The sequence below is a fragment of the Natator depressus genome, chromosome 2 (genome assembly GCF_965152275.1).
Source record: "Natator depressus isolate rNatDep1 chromosome 2, rNatDep2.hap1, whole genome shotgun sequence".
NCBI lineage: Eukaryota > Metazoa > Chordata > Testudines > Cheloniidae > Natator > Natator depressus.
The window spans coordinates 70,362,845-70,380,838 of NC_134235.1; the positions used below are offsets into that span (position 1 = coordinate 70,362,845).

Below are 17,994 nucleotides of genomic sequence, written 5' to 3' on the forward strand. Positions count from 1 at the left end.
TATTAGTCTCAAATATTTATCAGAGAAAAACAGTAACAATATGAAAAGGCAATGGTCACAGAAACTGCAGCAGGACTCTGTACCAGAAGTTTTACAAAATGGGCATCATTAGTAAACATTAAATGAGAGGACCATCCTGTTTCTACCAGCATTTCACCTACTATCCATGAATCTTTTACTACTGCATCCAGTTCCACTGGGCCCTTCCTTGAAAAACAAACACCTCATGTAGAACAGAAAGTGCTAGCTTTTAAACTTGTATAAAGAAACACCAGAGCTATCAGGGTTAGAGTGGAAGAAGGGTACACATCTGGAAAATAGGTACTAAGAGACCAGTGTTGACATACTGATACCAATACACCAGTACCATACTATACCATACTAGTGGTTGAGAAGTATGGGGTGGGCCTTCTGGAAACCTCCATGTATCTGTCTGGAACAGTCCAACACTGGATACTATTGAAAAATACATAGGGTCCATTCTCCTTTCCTCTTCCTCCTCCACCGAACAAACTGTCAAAAGACAAAGACCCATTGTAGAGAAAAAAAAAAGACCTAAAGAACTTTCAGGTGTAAGTACTCCCTCCCTGTGCCCTTCTGAATTAATTGTGGCCAGAACAATTGCCCATTTACTAACAATCACCATGCAGAAGTATAATATGCCACACAGTTTCCAGTTAGAGGAACAACAGTCATTGTATCTCAGATACTGCTGTGTGGTGAGTATTTGTAAATGTTAACTTTTTGCTGGTGACCAGTGTACATGTAAATTGCTTCACGTAGACATGGTTTCTAAGAGATCATTAAAAGATTTTTCCCCTTCCCACACTTGTTTTCATTTCAATCTGCAAAATGCTTTTATACCTTGATTTGTTCTTCTTTCTGTTCACTGGACGTGGTGCCAAATGCTGATAATGCTTGTTTGTGTCCATGTGTCCAGTTCCAATGGGTTATTATGGTGTGTTTATTTCAAGTTAACAACACAGAGGTGGCTGTGTATTTTCAAATATAAGCCACACATTTGCAGTTTTAGGGTAACTGAGGTTTGGTGCTCTTTATGCATATTCTTATTTTTACTTGTATGGCACTACAGTTATGCATAGCACTTTTCAAAGCAAATAAACATGGAGTCTCTAGCCCAAAGTCAAATCAAATACAGCTCTGTATTTACAAAGTGATATCTTGCAAAAATGTTTTGGAAAAACTACTCATGTTGATTCCTTGTGGGAACAAAAGGAAACTGTAGAGAAAATAGTATATCAATGTAAACCAGGTCACAAGCAAAGTGGTCTACACTTGTAGTGTAGATAAGGCAGGCTACGCTACAAAACCAACAAACCAATCAGTGATCAGTCTGCTCAAGAGAAGCTCAGTAATAAAGTTGAACAGTAATAAAGTAATGAAGTATCAGAGGGGTAGCTGTGTTAGTCTGTATCCACAAAAACAATGAGGAGTCTGGTGGCACCTTAAAGACCAACAGATTTATTTGGGCATAAGCTTTCATGGGTAAAAAACCCACTTCAGATCTCAAGAAGTGGGTTTTTTACCTGAAAGCTTATGCCCAAATAAATCTGTTAGTCTTTAAGGTGCCACCAGACTCCAAAGTAATGAAGTTGTATATCAAAATGGGGCAGGAGAGCAATGACAAAACTTCTTGAATAATACGGTATGCTACCTGCTCACATCAGGCTTCACTTTAGCTCCTACTCTCTGATCCTCACTTTTCTGAGCATTAAATGCAAACAATCATTTTAATCCTTGAAGATATTTTCCAAGCTAATCAATGAAGAAACAATTTTATTAGTAGATTCATAGATATTAAGGTCAGAAGGGACCATTATGATCATCTAGTCTGACCTCCTGCACAACGCAGGCCACAGAATCTCACCCACCCACTCCTGCGAAAAACCTCTCACCTATGTCTGAGCTACTAAAGTCCTCAAATCATGGTTTAAAGACTTCTAGGAGCAGAGAATCCTCCAGCAAGTGACCCGGGCCCCATGCTACAGAGGAAGGCAAAAAACCTCCAGGGCCTCTTCCAATCTGCCCTGGAGGAAAATTCCTTCCCGACCCCAAATATGGTGATCAGCTGAACCCTGAGCATATGGACAAGATTCACCAGCCAGATACCCAGGAAAGAATTTTCTGTAGTAACTCAGATCCCACCCCATCTAACAGCCCATCACAGGCCATTGGGCCTATTTACCATGAATATTTAAAGATCAATTAATTACCAAAATCATGTTATCCCATCATACCATCTCCTCCATAAACTTATCAAGTGTAATCTTAAAGCCAGATACGTCTTTTGCTCCCACTGCTTCCCTTGGAAGGCTATTCCTAGTGTATGTCTCATTGCTTCTGTTTCACTCAATCCAATTCACGATGAACAAGTTTCTTATATTAGAGGTTGTTAAATGGACTGCCAAGTAGTGAAACAGATGGATTCTCAGTAACACAACTCTTGTTTAACTACACATATTTTGAGGGGGGGAGAATAAAATAAATATAAATTATGAAAACATGTAATGCTGATTAATGTATTTTAACTCTACAGAATCAATGAAAGCAATGAATGAATATCAGACTTTACCTGAGATTGGCACAAGATTAGTTAAAATGACAATTTACACACCATAGGTAGATTGGATTTTTTTAAAAAAAGAGTCAAAGACACACATGCAAGATTACAGCTGCAGAATGAATCATCCCAGTATGAATGATTGTCTAAAAACAATGTATACAACATAGAATAATATGGCAAATTATTTACAACAGTTTGTATCCTTGCCAGTCTACGTACACTCATTTCAGATAATTATGAAACATTTAGCAGATTATGATTCATTTCAAATACCATGTACTAAATACACTGTAAATATATTGGTCGTGCAAATAAGTTGAGGTGGTGGCAGCATAGAAAAGAAGAGCTGGGGGGTGGGGAGGAGTTATTTAGCTACTTGTGAATACATATCTTTTGGAGTATAACTTAGAAGTACTTTTATTTTCAATTATAAATTTGGGGCTTATTAATGTTCTGATTACAGAATACCAACATACATTAGGTCTTCGAATTCATGTCTAATTTTATCAAATTGGGAAAAGGGTAATATATCATTATATGATACAACCTATGCAATATAGCATAGAGATCAACACCATAATAGTGAAAGATGGTTATTCTGTACTTAAAAAGTGTTGTCATCACCATGGTCATATAACACATGAATCATAGGTGATTCACAGAGACCTTTTCCATTAGATGCTCTCGAAACACTTTACAAACAATCCTAATGAAGCCTCACAACAGTCCCATAAGGTCAGTGTTATCTCCACTTTGCAGACAACGAAATGAAGACAGAAAGGAAACAGGATATGGCTAAGGCAAAACACTCAACAAGTCAAATCTGGAAATGGAATCCAGATCTCTGGACTCCCAGTCCCGCGCCTTAACCACTACATGACAATTGTTCTCCAAATAATGGTTGTGGAAAGCGGTTACCGAGACAGAGGAAGAATTACATTTTGTTTATTTAAACAGCACACACTAACTCACTGTTTTTAAAAAACCCAACCAAACAAAATCAGATAAGAACTTTCAACATATGGGCTTCATTTCAAAACCTGTATTTGCTACTTTGTAACCAACAACACACAAAATAAGAATGATTCTAACAATAGACAACAATTGCCTTGCAACCTTGGAACCACTACAGGCTATGAAGTCAAAACACCTATATTGACATGTGGAACTCTCGTTTTAATTGATACAGTACTTGGCACAATGGCAGCGGAAGCTAGTGTGTCTGAACATGGTCTTGTCTAGATTTGCATTAGATGTACAAGCATACTGAATTGTCCTACCACCTTCCAAATCTCTCCCTTGGATAATAATAGTTTACACTTTTATCCAGGCTCTAAGATCTTTACAAACTTTAATTATTGATCATAACACCTCCATCAGGTAAGGAAATATTACTCCCTTTTTCATGTGGAAGACAAAGAAGGGTTGAGTGACTAGTCCAAAGTAACACAGTGAGAGAGTCAAGTGGCAGTCAGGATTAGGACTCCAGAGGCTTGAATCCTAGGTCCTTGCCTTAACCGCCTACATTATGGTGTCCTTTGATTCAAGACATCTAGATGTCTTGGGGAGCAGTGATATATACAGAGTGACAATTTTAAAAGATTAACATAGCAATGTTTTAATCGTCACATACATTACAAACCAGGTTCAAGATGCATGTCATGGATCCCGTATGTCCCATTTGTGCTAGTGATGTAATGGCACTGACTGCACTCCAGCATTGAACAACAGAAAAAGGATAATAGCAAACGCTATAACACATGCTATAGGACTGGCAGTGGTGAGGGGGGAACAGAAATGCCTAAGGAACAGGAATGTCTAAGAAGGAATAGGAATAGGAATGTCTAAGAAGATTTGTTTTTGCATACTGGTCAAATTGGTTTAGAAGGATTTTCTAACTGCATTTTTAACAGAGATAATAAAAGAGGATGAGGGCCAAGTGTAAAAATAAATAAGCATACACACCCTATTCACATGACTGCAGATCAATATGCAAATGTGTAATTGTGCATGCAAAGTATCCATGTGTACAGATTTGCATTCATGTTTCTTTTTCTTTGTTTTGTTTTTTGGGCAAGTGGATGTTGACCATTTCTTTTTACATGCATGGTGAGATTCTTTAATTATCCATGTATCATTGAAATGTTTCCAGCAATTGTTCGTGTAGTGCCTAGGCACTAAAATAGCACATCAAACTGTAGTCCTAATTGCAGCATATCACCACCTTCCCCTCTAGAAGTTACACAGAACTCTCTTTATCCTGGGTAGGAATTGAACTTTTCCTTCCCAACACATAATAATAATACCAAAAAAAAAAAAAAAAAAGAAAAAGGAGAAAATTCTAATTCTATTATGGTACATTTTATTATTATTTTTCTGCCTTTTTGGCATATTAGGCAGAGATTTCATCTCACAACAAGCTTCAGAAAATACAAAAAGCAACATCCTAAACAAAATAGTTTTATGTCGCTGTCACTTATCCTTAAGCACATCTGGTGTATTCAGCATTTGCACATTCTCTTTTATGTATACTGTTCCAATCAAATCTGGACTGAATGATGATCATTTTAATGTTCACATAAAAAGTCTTTGTCTGGGGTCAACTAAGGGCATGAAGCTATTCCCCCCCCCCCAAACTTCTGCATAAATGCCAATCCTATGGTACTGTACTACATGGACTCACAGAATGAGAGATCATTTTGGGATTCAGATTGATATCTGCAAATAAAAAAAAATCACATAGACAGTTGTGTAACTTATTTTAGGGCTTGACGATACAGGGATTTAGTGTGCGGCAAGCCAGGTTGTGAATCTACAGTGCACAACATGCTGTCCACTAACGTCCTATATGATCACTGTTTTAAGCAGCTCAGGACTTTCACTGTGTTGTAGCAGTGTCCACATGGCGAGCTGATGCATGGCAAATTAGTGTGCTGTAGATTCACACTCTGGCTTGCTGTGCAGTAGCTCACAGTGTAGACAAGACCCTAGAATTTACTAATAACTTATAGTTCTGATATATTTTAGATTCTGGCATAACAAAAATTCAAGGTGGAATTTGGACAAGAGGGAAAATGAAAAATAGTACCTGAAACAAAATTCTGCTCACTTGCTTACCTCTAAATGAGACTTTGAAGGATGTTTGTTGTATTTCAATAAAAGCCAGTTCCAGCTCTAATTTCCAATAGTGAATAAAGTATGTGAGGAGGAACAATAAGCCATTTGTCTCTCCTAGGGAAAAAAACCCTCCTAAATTATGACCAAATCCCTAGAGGAGATAAACACTCGGAAACTCCTATTAACTACTATGAGAATTGTGAAATGCTCAGCCTCAAAGAGGATTTGACTCTTACAAAGTCAAAGCAAAGCACACACAATCTAATATAAAGTAAGCTCATTGGAGCAGGAACCATCTTTTTGTTCTATGTTTGTACAGCACCTAGGACAATGGGGTGCTGATCCGCGACTGGGGCTCATTGGCAGTATGCTAATACAAATGTAGAAAGTATGTCAAAAGTATCAAAGGAAAGAAATGCGTTTGTTAGAAAGCAGAATAATGGCTGTTTATGGAAACAAATGGATTGTCTTAATCCATTTCCAGCGTAGCCACATCACAGAAACCACCATCACTGTTGGCAATCATTAATATCCTTTATTTATAGTTTCAGAGTAGCAGCCGTGTTAGTGTGTAATCGCAAAAAGAAAAGGAGTACTTGTGGCACGTTAGAGACTAACAAATTTATTTGAGCATAAGCTTTTGATGAAGTGAGCTGTAGCTCACGAAAGCTTATGCTCAAATAAATTGGTTAGTCTCTAAGGTGCCATAAGTACTCCTTTTCTTTTTATTTATAGTGTCAACACAGAGGCCAAGGATTAACGGTCCAATCTTGTTGTTGCCGAAGTCAAGAGGAGTCTTGCTGTGGACTTCAATGACCCATATTGTCCCATCTAGACTCCTCTTTCCACGTGAAACGGGCTCAGTTAGCCCCATGCCACTGCAATCCCAACCTACCTCCTGCAAAGCAGATCCAGCAGCGGACTCTCTGCAAGGTATGGGGCATAGCTGGCACTAACCACTTCAGGACCGTATGTCACTACTACCTGATGGTTCCAGGGGAGGAGTGCAGGACAGAAGCCCCTCTTCCCAAATCTGCCTTGACTAGCGGGGATTGGGTGAGTGGGCCAGGCTAGAGTCATGCTGGGATGGCTGTTTACAGCTCTGGCTGCCAATGCTACATTTGCAGTACTCTCAAAGGAAAACTGTCTGCAGCTATCTTGGATGGAGTATCCAGAACTCCATTTGTGGCTCCCAATCATGGCCGCTGCTGCCCCAGTGGTACGGTATGGGGCCCTTAAAAGGACAAGCATATGCACCAGCAGTGTTCCAGCTGGTAGTGTGTTGCAGGAAAGAGACATCCAGCCAGGAGCTACCCCTAAAAGTTAGGCACCTTTGTGATCCTAACTGCCCCTTTATGCAAGCTGGCAACGGGCACACCCAACATGCTATTGTCAGAATATTTAGCCAAACAGTGTCTTGTCAGATATTGTATAAAAACTGGTGACCTATTCGTCATCAATATCATTGTGTGATGTGTACGAAGAGTTATGTATGAATGCTGATAATATGTTCTTAAAATGCATGGTGGAGGCATTTGATGAACAAGTTTGTCGTAGACAAAGGAAATTTGTTCTGCCTGTTTGCCTGTGTCTCCATTGTAAATTGAGTAAAGTGATGCCAGAGACAATGGAAGTTTATTTGCATTTGAGGTCTGGTCTACACTAGAAAATTAGGTCAGTTTAACTATGGCAGTCAGGGGTGTGGAAAAATCCCCTTAGTTAAGCTGACTTAAGTCCCCATGTAGACAGTGCTACGTTGATAGAAGTATTCTTCTGTCAACCTAGTTACCACCTCTCGGGGAGGTGGATTAATTACACAAATGGGTGAATCCCTCCTGTTGGTGTAGGTGGTGTCTACACTGAAGCGCCATAATGGCACGGCTGCAGCAGCTTGTCTATAGTGTTTTAAGTGTAGACAAGCTCTCAGTCCACAGGAAAAGATAATTGAGAGGAGAGTGAGGAAGAGAGGATGGCATCTACATCCTGGAGCATAGGCACGAGGGAAGAAAAAAAAATTCTGGGGATACACTTCAAACATATACATTTCAAAGATTTACTGGACTATAATAAGGGGGGAGGAGAACCCCAGAGTTATCCATCATGTAAGGCACAAATGGGACCTGCACTCTTGGAATCTGAAAGGGTGGATCCCTCAACTATGTGGCTTGAGGACGTGGAGAACTGACTATAGATGAGAAATTACCTGATACAAGAATTGTAATCTGTTAAATTTTAGACACTAGAAAGTGTGTTTTATTTAGTTTTTATTCATCACCATTTCTGTTTCTATTATCTCTGCTCAATATCAATTAAATCTCTATTCTTTATTAACAAACTCATGCTTAGTTTTACTGTAAACTGTCCCAGTGCTGTGTATCAAGGTAAATAATATATCCTCAGTTGGGTTAATAAGCTCATGCATGTGTACTGTTTCTTTGGACAGTGGACTTAATAATTTCTGTGAGTGTCCAGTGAGAGGGACTGGACCACTACAGGGAACTATGGAACTGGGGTTCACTGAACACTCACTGGCAGAGTGTTGAGGAGCTTGCTGGTGAGCTGGACATACTGGCATGGGAGGGAGCTGACACACAGCTGAAGCTCCAGCAAAGCTTTCTCCTGCTGAGACAGAGAGGTTACACAGTGGCTGCTGTTTCTGGGCACCTCAGAGAGTGTCACAGCACCCTAGATGGCTGCCAGTGTTGATGACCCCTAATTTCAGCCCTGAAAGAGTCCAGACTAAACAAATTGATATAGAAGTGGATGGTAAAAGGAGTAATGGGGAGGTCAGGGGTAGAAAGATCACCATGATCTTAGAAAATTCCTACAATGCACCAGGTGCTACTGCAGGTGAGGAGGCAAACTGAAGAGATGATGTGGGGGATCTCTATGAGGTGTTCTACATACAGATTTCCTTCCCATAAGTCTCCTCCCATGTTGATATGGACCAATGCGAGGTGGAGGAGACTCCTAAAGATGTATTCATCACAGTGCAGAGAACATGCCAAAGTTTCCATGCACTTAAAACCAAAAGGTCTTTGGCTTAAGTCATACATACTTAACCTCCACAATGGGATATATATTTACCCTCAAAGATCATTAAGACTGAACCATCCTCTCACACCTATCTTAGGCATCAATATCCATCGTCACCCCACTTGAACCCCCCACAGCACCCTCGTGAGGTAAGGAAGTGCTATTATCTTCATTTAAGAGATGGGGAGCTGAAGGCACACAGAAACGTAGGTCCAGATTTTTAAAAGTATTTAAGCAGTGCAGCTCAGCATTGCAATGCCCAACTAATTTAGGAGCCCAAATCTCATTTTTTAACAGAGATTTAGTCAGTTAGGCATTGCAAGGCCAAGTTCTACAACATCTAAACTCCTTCCAAAATCTGGACCTAAGTGACTTGCCCAAGATCACACAGGAAGTGTGTGGAAAAGCAGGGAATTGAACCCAGGTCTACCAAGTCATAGGCTGGTGGTCTAACCACCGGACAGCCCTACCTCTCCCCTCTACTGTTGATCCCTCCAGGCTCAGACTATGACACATTGGCGGGGCAGAATGAACTTTGCCCCACTGCATGCTGTACCAGTTCTGTTGCTCAAAAGAGGACCTCTGTCTCCAAGGCTCTGAGACCAGCTAAGTTTATTAAGAAAGTATGAATAGATCTATACCTACTACATAAGGCAGCACTCACTTGGTTAAACAGTTTAATAAAAATGTTCATGTTAAATCATTTTTTATGATTTAGTAATCATCAGTAAAGCACAGTGACATTCCAGGGACAATTTATCATTGACGTAACACAATATAAGAACATAACATAAGAATGGCCATACTGGGTCAGACCACAGGTCCATCTAGCCCAGTACCCTGTCTTCTGACATGGCCAATGCCAGGTGCTTCAGAGGGAATGAACAGAGCAGGTAATCATCAAGTGAACCATCCCCTGTCGCCCTGTGCTGCACAGGCTCATTCACTGCTCAAATATGTAGATGAGACCCTTGTTTAAAACATATCAGCATCCTGCAAAAAGATTTGGTAGGCCTGAAACTTTTCATGAATAAAAAGAGGGAAGGAGAAATGACATGAATGAAAACATATAGAATGCTGTTTGCTGTTATTTACACATATTTGAATCTTTCAAGTTTGGCTTCACTTGGAAGCATCACAGAATAATCATTATATTGGTTTATTTTTTAAAAAAGTATTTTAACGGCTATTAAGACATAGAAATCAAAATTACCATATTGTCATACCATTAGCTTGTGGTGAGGTCTTACACTGCTGCACAGGCAGTTAGAGAGCGGCAAGCCCTCAGCTCCACCAAACTTGTACAGTGTAGGCCTACTCAGACCACCCCTGTCGCTGTGACTGGGCTCGAGGGGGCACAAAAGTGGTTCAGGTTCCATTACTACTTTTCCTCATGAGCAAGTGACTCCACTCCCTCTATTCCCCAGCCAGCAGAGCTGGTAGGATACAAGTGGGGAACATTTTGCACCCCCAAAGAGCTGTAGTATCTCCTTCCCCATTGCAAAAGAGGAACGCGGGAGCAATTTTGCCTTCAAGCTGCATCTAAGACAAAATGCCTCCTTTATCTTATGGGTCTTAAGCTAGGTTTATTTACCATCTATTGCTGTGGATATGATTATTTGCATGGAAGACTATTTCATGGTTCTTTCATTTGTATATGCTATCAAAGTAGTAAAAAGTTTGAAAACAGACATATAAAGTAATCTCTTAACACCACTAAAAATGCTCAGATGTCAGTTATTTGTTTACAAGTTATATTTACACACTTTCCAGGAAAGAAATACTGTGAAGGCCAAACATATAGGTTTACTAAGAGAGAGAGAAATAAAGATCAATCTGGGATAGTGTTGTTAAGTTAACAGGAGCCAACACAGCTTAACTTTCATTTTATATCCTACTTACATACCATCAGATGTTCCTTAAACTGCAGCTCTACCTGGATCACAGTCTCAGAACAGAAATGACTGGCAGCACATCACCACAGGTTTGAATGTTTCTTTGTGTGTGGATGTGTGAGTGTTCTCACCTTTACTAGTCCCTTGTTTTCCATTCTTGAAATTCCAATAATTCATTTCAATCCCCTTGAGGGATTTACCACATTAATTTAAATGATGATTACAGTAAAGCGCGTGAAAAGATGAAAATCTGATCACTATTGGAAGGCCGAAGCTGGAAAATACAGTAAATAAGGGCCTATGTACACAAAAGCGGTTATGATTAAGCCTTTCTTAGAGGAAGCTATATACTGAAGGATGGTGAATCATTTCCATCCCAAATCCCAAGCACAAATCCAAAAGTGAATGTGCACTCTGACAAGTGGCATTAGTAGAATGGTTTAATCTTTCACACGGCACTAATCTGTTTCATCAGAACTTCATCTCAATTTGTCTGTTGCCATGCTGTCTGCATTTCAATGGCAAATCTTCAACAGCCTACCATACGCCACAACACAATAGTTTTAAAATGTACCAGGCTGTTAAATGAGTATAGATCTTCTTTGCAGAGGTGCTGGAATAATTTGTATAGTGGGGGTGCTGAGAGCCATTGAACCAAACTGTAAACCCTGTATATGATGGAAACCACTTCAAGCCTGGGGGTGCAGCAGAACCCCTAGCACCCCTAGTTCCAGCACTTATGCTTCTTTGTATTTGTGATAGAGACTAAACTTCTGTACATGTCCTTATTACAACAACATTGTAAAACTTTGCCTATAAATTCCCTGGATCTAAATTGAATTTAGGTATACTCTTTTATAATCATATTTATCTCCCCTCTACAATACAGATTTCCCCATTCTAAAAGGACTTAGAGGAGCCAAACTCCTTACATTATAGTTGAATGTGGAGGTCAAAGGGGACTGGCAAATAGATTAGGAGCCAAAATATAGGAGACTTTATAAGGCAGTCTTGATATGAGAGAGGACATTGTACGTCTCTCAAATACACAATATGCCTGTCTTTTCTCCTTAATGTCCTGCTTTTCCCCAGAGCTATTGGTTTAATAGAAGGACGGCTTCTTTGAAAGCTGATATCCATAGGAGGAAAGACAGAAGAATGACCTTCCTTGGAATACTTCCCGCCAATCTGGAGTGATTGACAAAGCTTTTCAAACTGAAATGAAAAGCTAGAAAGCAACAGTACTGATGAAGTTTAATAGAGACGGCCAGACAGAGCAAGCTTGGAATAAGTTCATCCAAACTTCCAGTAATAAAGTGCCCAACTCTACTCGAGGAGAACAGATTTGAGGGCAGTAAAGAAAATCTATGGAGAAGGAATTGTATTAAGGGCAGGGCCATTTGGCAACCTAGGAGGCATAGTCCGATCTGTGAAGAAAGAGTAATGATGAAAAACGCAATGATGTCAAGTATCAGAGAGGTAGCCGTGTTAGTCTGGATCTCTAAAAGCGGCAAAGAGACCTGTGGCACCTTATACATCTGTTAGTCTATAAGGTGCCACAGGACTCTTTAATGCAATGATGGTGCACTGAATGTCAATGTTCTTAACAACCCCAATGATTAAGAAAATGAATCCAAGCTCACCACTTCTTCATGCCTGCATTTTCTTACATTAATTCCATTAATCTGTTAAGGGGAAAGAAAGACAAGACTGACTCTGTATATCATAAATACAGATTGTAATTTACTTTTCTGGAAAAAAAATTCTAAACAAACATTAACAGTTTTACATACCTGTAGAATTCCATCTCCTATAAAGAGCAAACCTGAGAGTTCAGCTGTAAACAACAGAGAGCATATTTTTCACTTAGATATTTTGTCCAGTACAGCATATTGAAAAGACATACACACACACACTTTATCAATTTATCTAGTGTATATGCCCAGCTTGGGTCAGCTCTGAAAATGTAAAACGAATAATGAAAATTTTAAAAACCCTAAAATATATCAATACATGGTTTTGATTCAGATTTCTTACTGCACCAATATTTCTAACTACAAATACCAATGTATAGAGTTTACCGAAAAGTGGAGGGGAGAGGGAGAGAAAGATTTTGTGTACAGCCTTATCAGGAGACTCCCAGCAGACCATCTCTTGGTCTCCAACCTCCCTTAGAGCCTGAGTTCAGCAGATGTTTAAGTGTTTTGCTGAATCTAGATAAACTGTTGCATTGGTCCCTCAATGACTGAGAAAAGACGGACTTTGCAATGGGGAAGATTAACATATCCAAGCTCCAAGGAACCATGAAGAGAAAGACCAATCCTTATAGAAATCACTTTCAAACACTTTACTTTCCCTTTGCATATAATCAAGCAAACTCCAGGTCTTGCATTTCTGTCAATCTCAGCTGCATCTATATATTGAGAGAGGAGGGCCTTCAGGTAATGGGGACCCAAGCCACTTAGCGCTTTTTATGGTAAAAACAAGCACTGCAAACGACATCTAGAAATGTATCATAAACCAATGCCTCTGGGTTCCAAGTAGGTCACAGAAGGATTTTCTTGATCACAGCTCCCTCTATGATGCCCAGTTTAACATGCATGTAGAATGTATTACTGCTTGTAGTCTGGACTTGAGGTGGCAAATGCAAGAATAATGGTAGCCAGGTCACACTAGAAAGAAATGTCTTACTCTTTTAGCCATACAAAGATGAAAACATCTTTTCAGTGTACACCTTGTACACCGTTCTAGACAAAGGGTTGTCTGCCTAATCCCAATATAATGTTTTAGTAGTTTGTACTCAGGGCAGTCAGAGACTGCTTCATTCCTTCCATAATTATTACTGTTTTCTAAACCTTCGCTCCTGAATAAACAAACACACACAAGGAGAGAGAACAAAATCACCAAATATGTGTATTCTTAATTCTAATTCCAAAGGGTATGAACTACCGGTAACCATGTACTAGAATGCACAGGATTAGTTTTTTTTTTAAATCCCAGACCAGAGCTGGACTGTAAATACATTGTATAATAGAAATACATTGTATAGATACTTTATTTTTTCTGTATTTAATAATTAACCCAAACCACTTACTAGTCCGTACCTTTAGAAGGAATGAATGATAATACAATGCCATCTGTTTGTATGGCACGTTATAGAGAAATAAAAGAAAATCCTTACCTAGAAGAGTTTGCAACCCAAGGGTTAATCCTGCAAACATGTATGTATAGAAGTATTTTTACTCACATGAATAGTGCCACTGCTGGCAACATTATTAATATAAATGATGCTACTCCACTGCATGTTTGCAGAATTGATCACCAGATTAGACATAGCATAGAAAGGCTTAAAACAAGTCACCAAGAGCAAGATCCTGACTTCATTGAAGATAACAGCTAAACTGTCATTGATTTCAATGGAACTGGGCGTTTCCCCTCAATTTTTCTGTTTCAGGGTCTGAGCCTACTGTTTCTCAGACATGGGATGAGCTTCACATATGTGAATTGAACTCAAAGGGTGGATGTTCAGCATTCCTGAAAAGTCAGGGCCCTTTTATGATCCCAAATTGGACACCTGTGTGAAAGTAATTACATACCTTAAGAAGCTGCCTGGGTTTTGTTCTCTCTTTTCCCTCTGAGTTTAGTTTATAGGTCTGAGTGATTGTAACCCAAATACACACACCTGGGAACCAGTTTGTGTTATCAAGGACCACGAATGACTGCAGCAGCTGCAGCGGGTTAGTCCATTAAGGCAACAGGATAGAATTATAAATGGGATAAAGGAAAGGACAAAGCCGGTAAGGAGGTAGGGCCAGTTACTGGGTCTAGGATCTGAGAGTGAGATTATTAATGCTGACAACCTCTGGGATGTCTCTTGATGATTTATTGTTCTGTCCTTTTCCTTTCAAAATGGGGAAGGGCAGAATCAATAAAGATACTGTAGTTTTTACCTGACTGACTAGAATACCAGTGCTATAAGCCAGGCTTGCCCCTATTCAACTCCTTTCTCCGCCCCACCCCACCAACCAGAAAGAGGAATTGAACCTTAGACTCCCATATCTCAGGTGAGAGCTCCAACCACTTGGCTAAAAATTAGCTGGCAGGTGGTGTATCCTCTTCTGGTCATTTGGTGTGCAGTGAGACAGGTGTCTAATTCATTCTCACAAGAAATGACTAAGAAGCCTAAGGCCTCTGACTTCAGCAGAAAGGTTCCTGGTGGTAAATCACATGCAAAGATAGTCATCCTTCTGCAACCTGGACTTAGGTACCTATCTCCATGAGAGGGGCAGGGTTTACGACACATCCATTTCCTTAGCCTCTCACATTGGCTAGCTTAGGTAGTTCCCTGCTGGCTTTTGTGGATCACATTCTTAGGCATCTGCCCCATTCATTGTATAGAGAGCCTAGGTTTCTAACACAGGCTCTGTGGATGACAGTTGTATTGCTGTGGTTCTTCTGTGTGTCTAAAAGATAGGCCTTGCAATTCTCCCTTTTGTGGATCCAGGCCATGGGGCTTAAAGCTTAACTGAAAAGTTTTAAACAATAGCCATGTCCCTAATTTTCAGTATCTCAGATGTTTAATTCTACCAATAGAATCACTTTCTTTTCTTCAAAGAAAATGAGGGTCTTTCCTTCCTGAAAACACATGGGCTAGTGGCCTCATGCACTAAACCTGTTTTTTTTTCCCCCAGAGTTCCTCTCTCAGTGTCACTTTGGATCTTGTCTGGCCTCTGCAGCACTTGATGAGACCCACCATTATCTTCCTGTTCATTGGCCTCAGAAGGGATTGGAAAGGAACTGTAGGGATGGACAAGGTTTGCAAAGCATAAGAGTCATGGGTTTCAGGTGGATGAAAAAGGTTTTCCTCCACACTAGAACCCCAACTCAGCCCCACATCACCCATCCAGGGCAGGGCACCCCCAAGTGGACACCTTGGTAAGAACAGATATTCCCTAGGAAAGATACCCTGGAAATTAGCTAGTTTCCTAAGGCTTAAAAAATATTCAAGTTGCCACACCACTAACACTGTATATGTTTAGGCTTATATTGCAAATGCAGTTCAAGAAACCTTAGTTGAAAAAGTATAGGAAATGTTTTCCTCCTTAACATACTAGGTTAAACTTAAATACAGAGTATTGTATTTTCCCTGTTGTGGTTGATGACATTTTAATAGATAGGTGTAGGTAGCATAACACCATATTATTATTTATACATCTCCCCCCCCCACACACACAAATGTATATAAGATACAAACAACTTACACACACACACAATTATCAATTACTTTATCATATATTTTTGATCACATCATCTGCCCTCCACCAACTAATCTGTCTCTGTGGGACTCACTCCACCAGCTTTGCACCACTGCCACTTTATGAAAAAAAAAAAACAGTGTAGCAGAGAACATTGTCTCTTTTTCCCTCAAAAAATGGAATTTAACCACAAAATTACACCTCTCCAAGATCCAGGGTGGCCAACATCAAGTCCTGAACCAGTGACAGCTTTTCTATGCATAATTTGTGTCAGCACCAAACATGATGCTGCCTATGGTGCCTGCCAGTTTTGCAGGGGACAGAATTAAGGCTCTGCCCTTTCCCATCCCTGACTGCCCACTCCCAAGCCAACCAGCACAGGGAAACCTACAACAGCTCTGTGTAGGCTATTTCCCCAACCCCATGTCACTGCCCACAGTGTGGGTATCTGTTCCAGAGGGATAAGGGATGCAAAAAGAACCACAATCTGGATCATCATCTTTTAGCAAAATAAAAAAAAGATCATTTTCATATTAGGAGAAATGGCAGAAGTATGATTTTTTTGCATGTTTTCATTGTGAAAAGATATCTTCACTCATAAAAAATTGGCCCCCATTCTGCACTTTACTGGGCAACCTTAATTTAGAGAAAGTTCATTATGTCACACATACACAAATGACACATCAAAGCAGAGTTATGAACAATTTGCAGTATGATATCTCAAAACAGTCAACACTACCCCCCCCTCAAATTAATACTCCACTGCTTTAAGTAATGGGTTGAAGCCATAAAACTGCACCTGTTATTAGGCACCTACCTCTTTGTTCTTTGGAAATTTTGGAAATGACCACTGGAATATTATGTTCTGCTCCACCCTAGAATTAGAAAACAATTATATATCACTGAAATTATTTTCATTCATAAATATGTTTATAACCCCAAATGCATCTTGTGCATTTTTCAGACACAAATAAAATGCACTGCCTCTGTGTAATAGCTTTCTTTCTGTTTTTCTAATAGGATGGCAATCAGTTACTTATTGCCTTACAGAAAATCAGTTGAGCAGGTTGTTAACTGAATGATAGACCATAGTCTATAAAGGTAAAATAAAAATCACTGTAGGTTTCTCTAAATTTTCTACAAATTAGTATATCAAATCCATGTTATACAAGGGGAAATGGGCATAATGCTGTAATGGCAACCATGCTGTGATAATTTTTATTTTCATGCTGGCAAGAAACAGACAAACAAAAGGCAAAAAAGCAAGAGGTTTGGACACCAGATTTTGTTTTTTTTATGTCTGTCACTGCACACAAAAAGTAAGCCCGCAGTAGAATAAGTACAAGGAACAAAAAAGGGGGCTCTATGTAATGGAGCAGCAGGTATTCACTAAAGAAAACAAACTGGACCATCTAGTATAAAGAAGCATTCAGCTTTACTGTTTCACTCAGTGTTTCCTGTTGGGTTTGTAGACCTGTATGGTGCTATGACTAACATTAAAAATAAAGGTAAAATAAAAAAGAGAGAGAGAGTAAAGGAACGAAGAGTAGGCAAGTGTAGGCAGAGATGAAATTTGGGGGCTTCCAACCCCAAAACTGCAGGTCCTACCCTGGCCAATTTTGGAAGTTTTCTACAAAGGTCAAGGCTAATCATAACTTTCTTGCTTTTTTCTTTGTGGAGGTCACCCTAAAAACGTAAATCTGATTAATACCGAAAGCAACTCAAATCACTAAAACTGACAGTTTGTCACTGTCATTTTTGCCTAAAGACTTTGTCATCACTTTGCCCTCAACAACACCAAGGGACCCATGACACCCACTGCATTGGGTCCCTCAAGTTTGAGGATCACCCCAGACTAATTCACAGCTATCGGACACAGCATTACCATCTGGGCGACTCTTGATGGCCTAGGGATGCTACGTATGTCTGTAGGTGAGTGGTCTCCTCTACTGAGCAGTTACTTTGATCTCTTATGTGAATAACATGGTCCAGTGGCATAAGCATGGAAATGAGAACCAGATGTTGCATTCTAAGTCCACTGGCCCTTCCTCGTGGTTACCCAACTTATTTGGGGCAATGTCCCTTGAACAATTTTTACTGTATCCCT

At 39.8% G+C, this 17,994-nt stretch overlaps 1 protein-coding gene across 3 annotated transcripts in view; it reads right to left on the minus strand.

The window, feature by feature from the left end:
• Positions 1-17,994, minus strand: part of SNTG1 (syntrophin gamma 1) — an 814,219-nt gene that overhangs the window by 195,408 nt on the left and 600,817 nt on the right. For 2 of the 3 annotated variants that reach the window (XM_074944402.1, XM_074944401.1), the window contains 3 exons: positions 16,705-16,762; positions 12,426-12,469; positions 12,276-12,317 (listed from right to left, as the gene is read on the minus strand). In XM_074944402.1, coding sequence (XP_074800503.1) covers positions 12,276-12,317; positions 12,426-12,469; positions 16,705-16,762 — 144 coding nt within the window. Of the gene's footprint in view, positions 1-382; positions 514-12,275; positions 12,318-12,425; positions 12,470-16,704; positions 16,763-17,994 lie in introns of those variants that run through there. The other variant, XM_074944403.1, reaches the window with a different exon arrangement.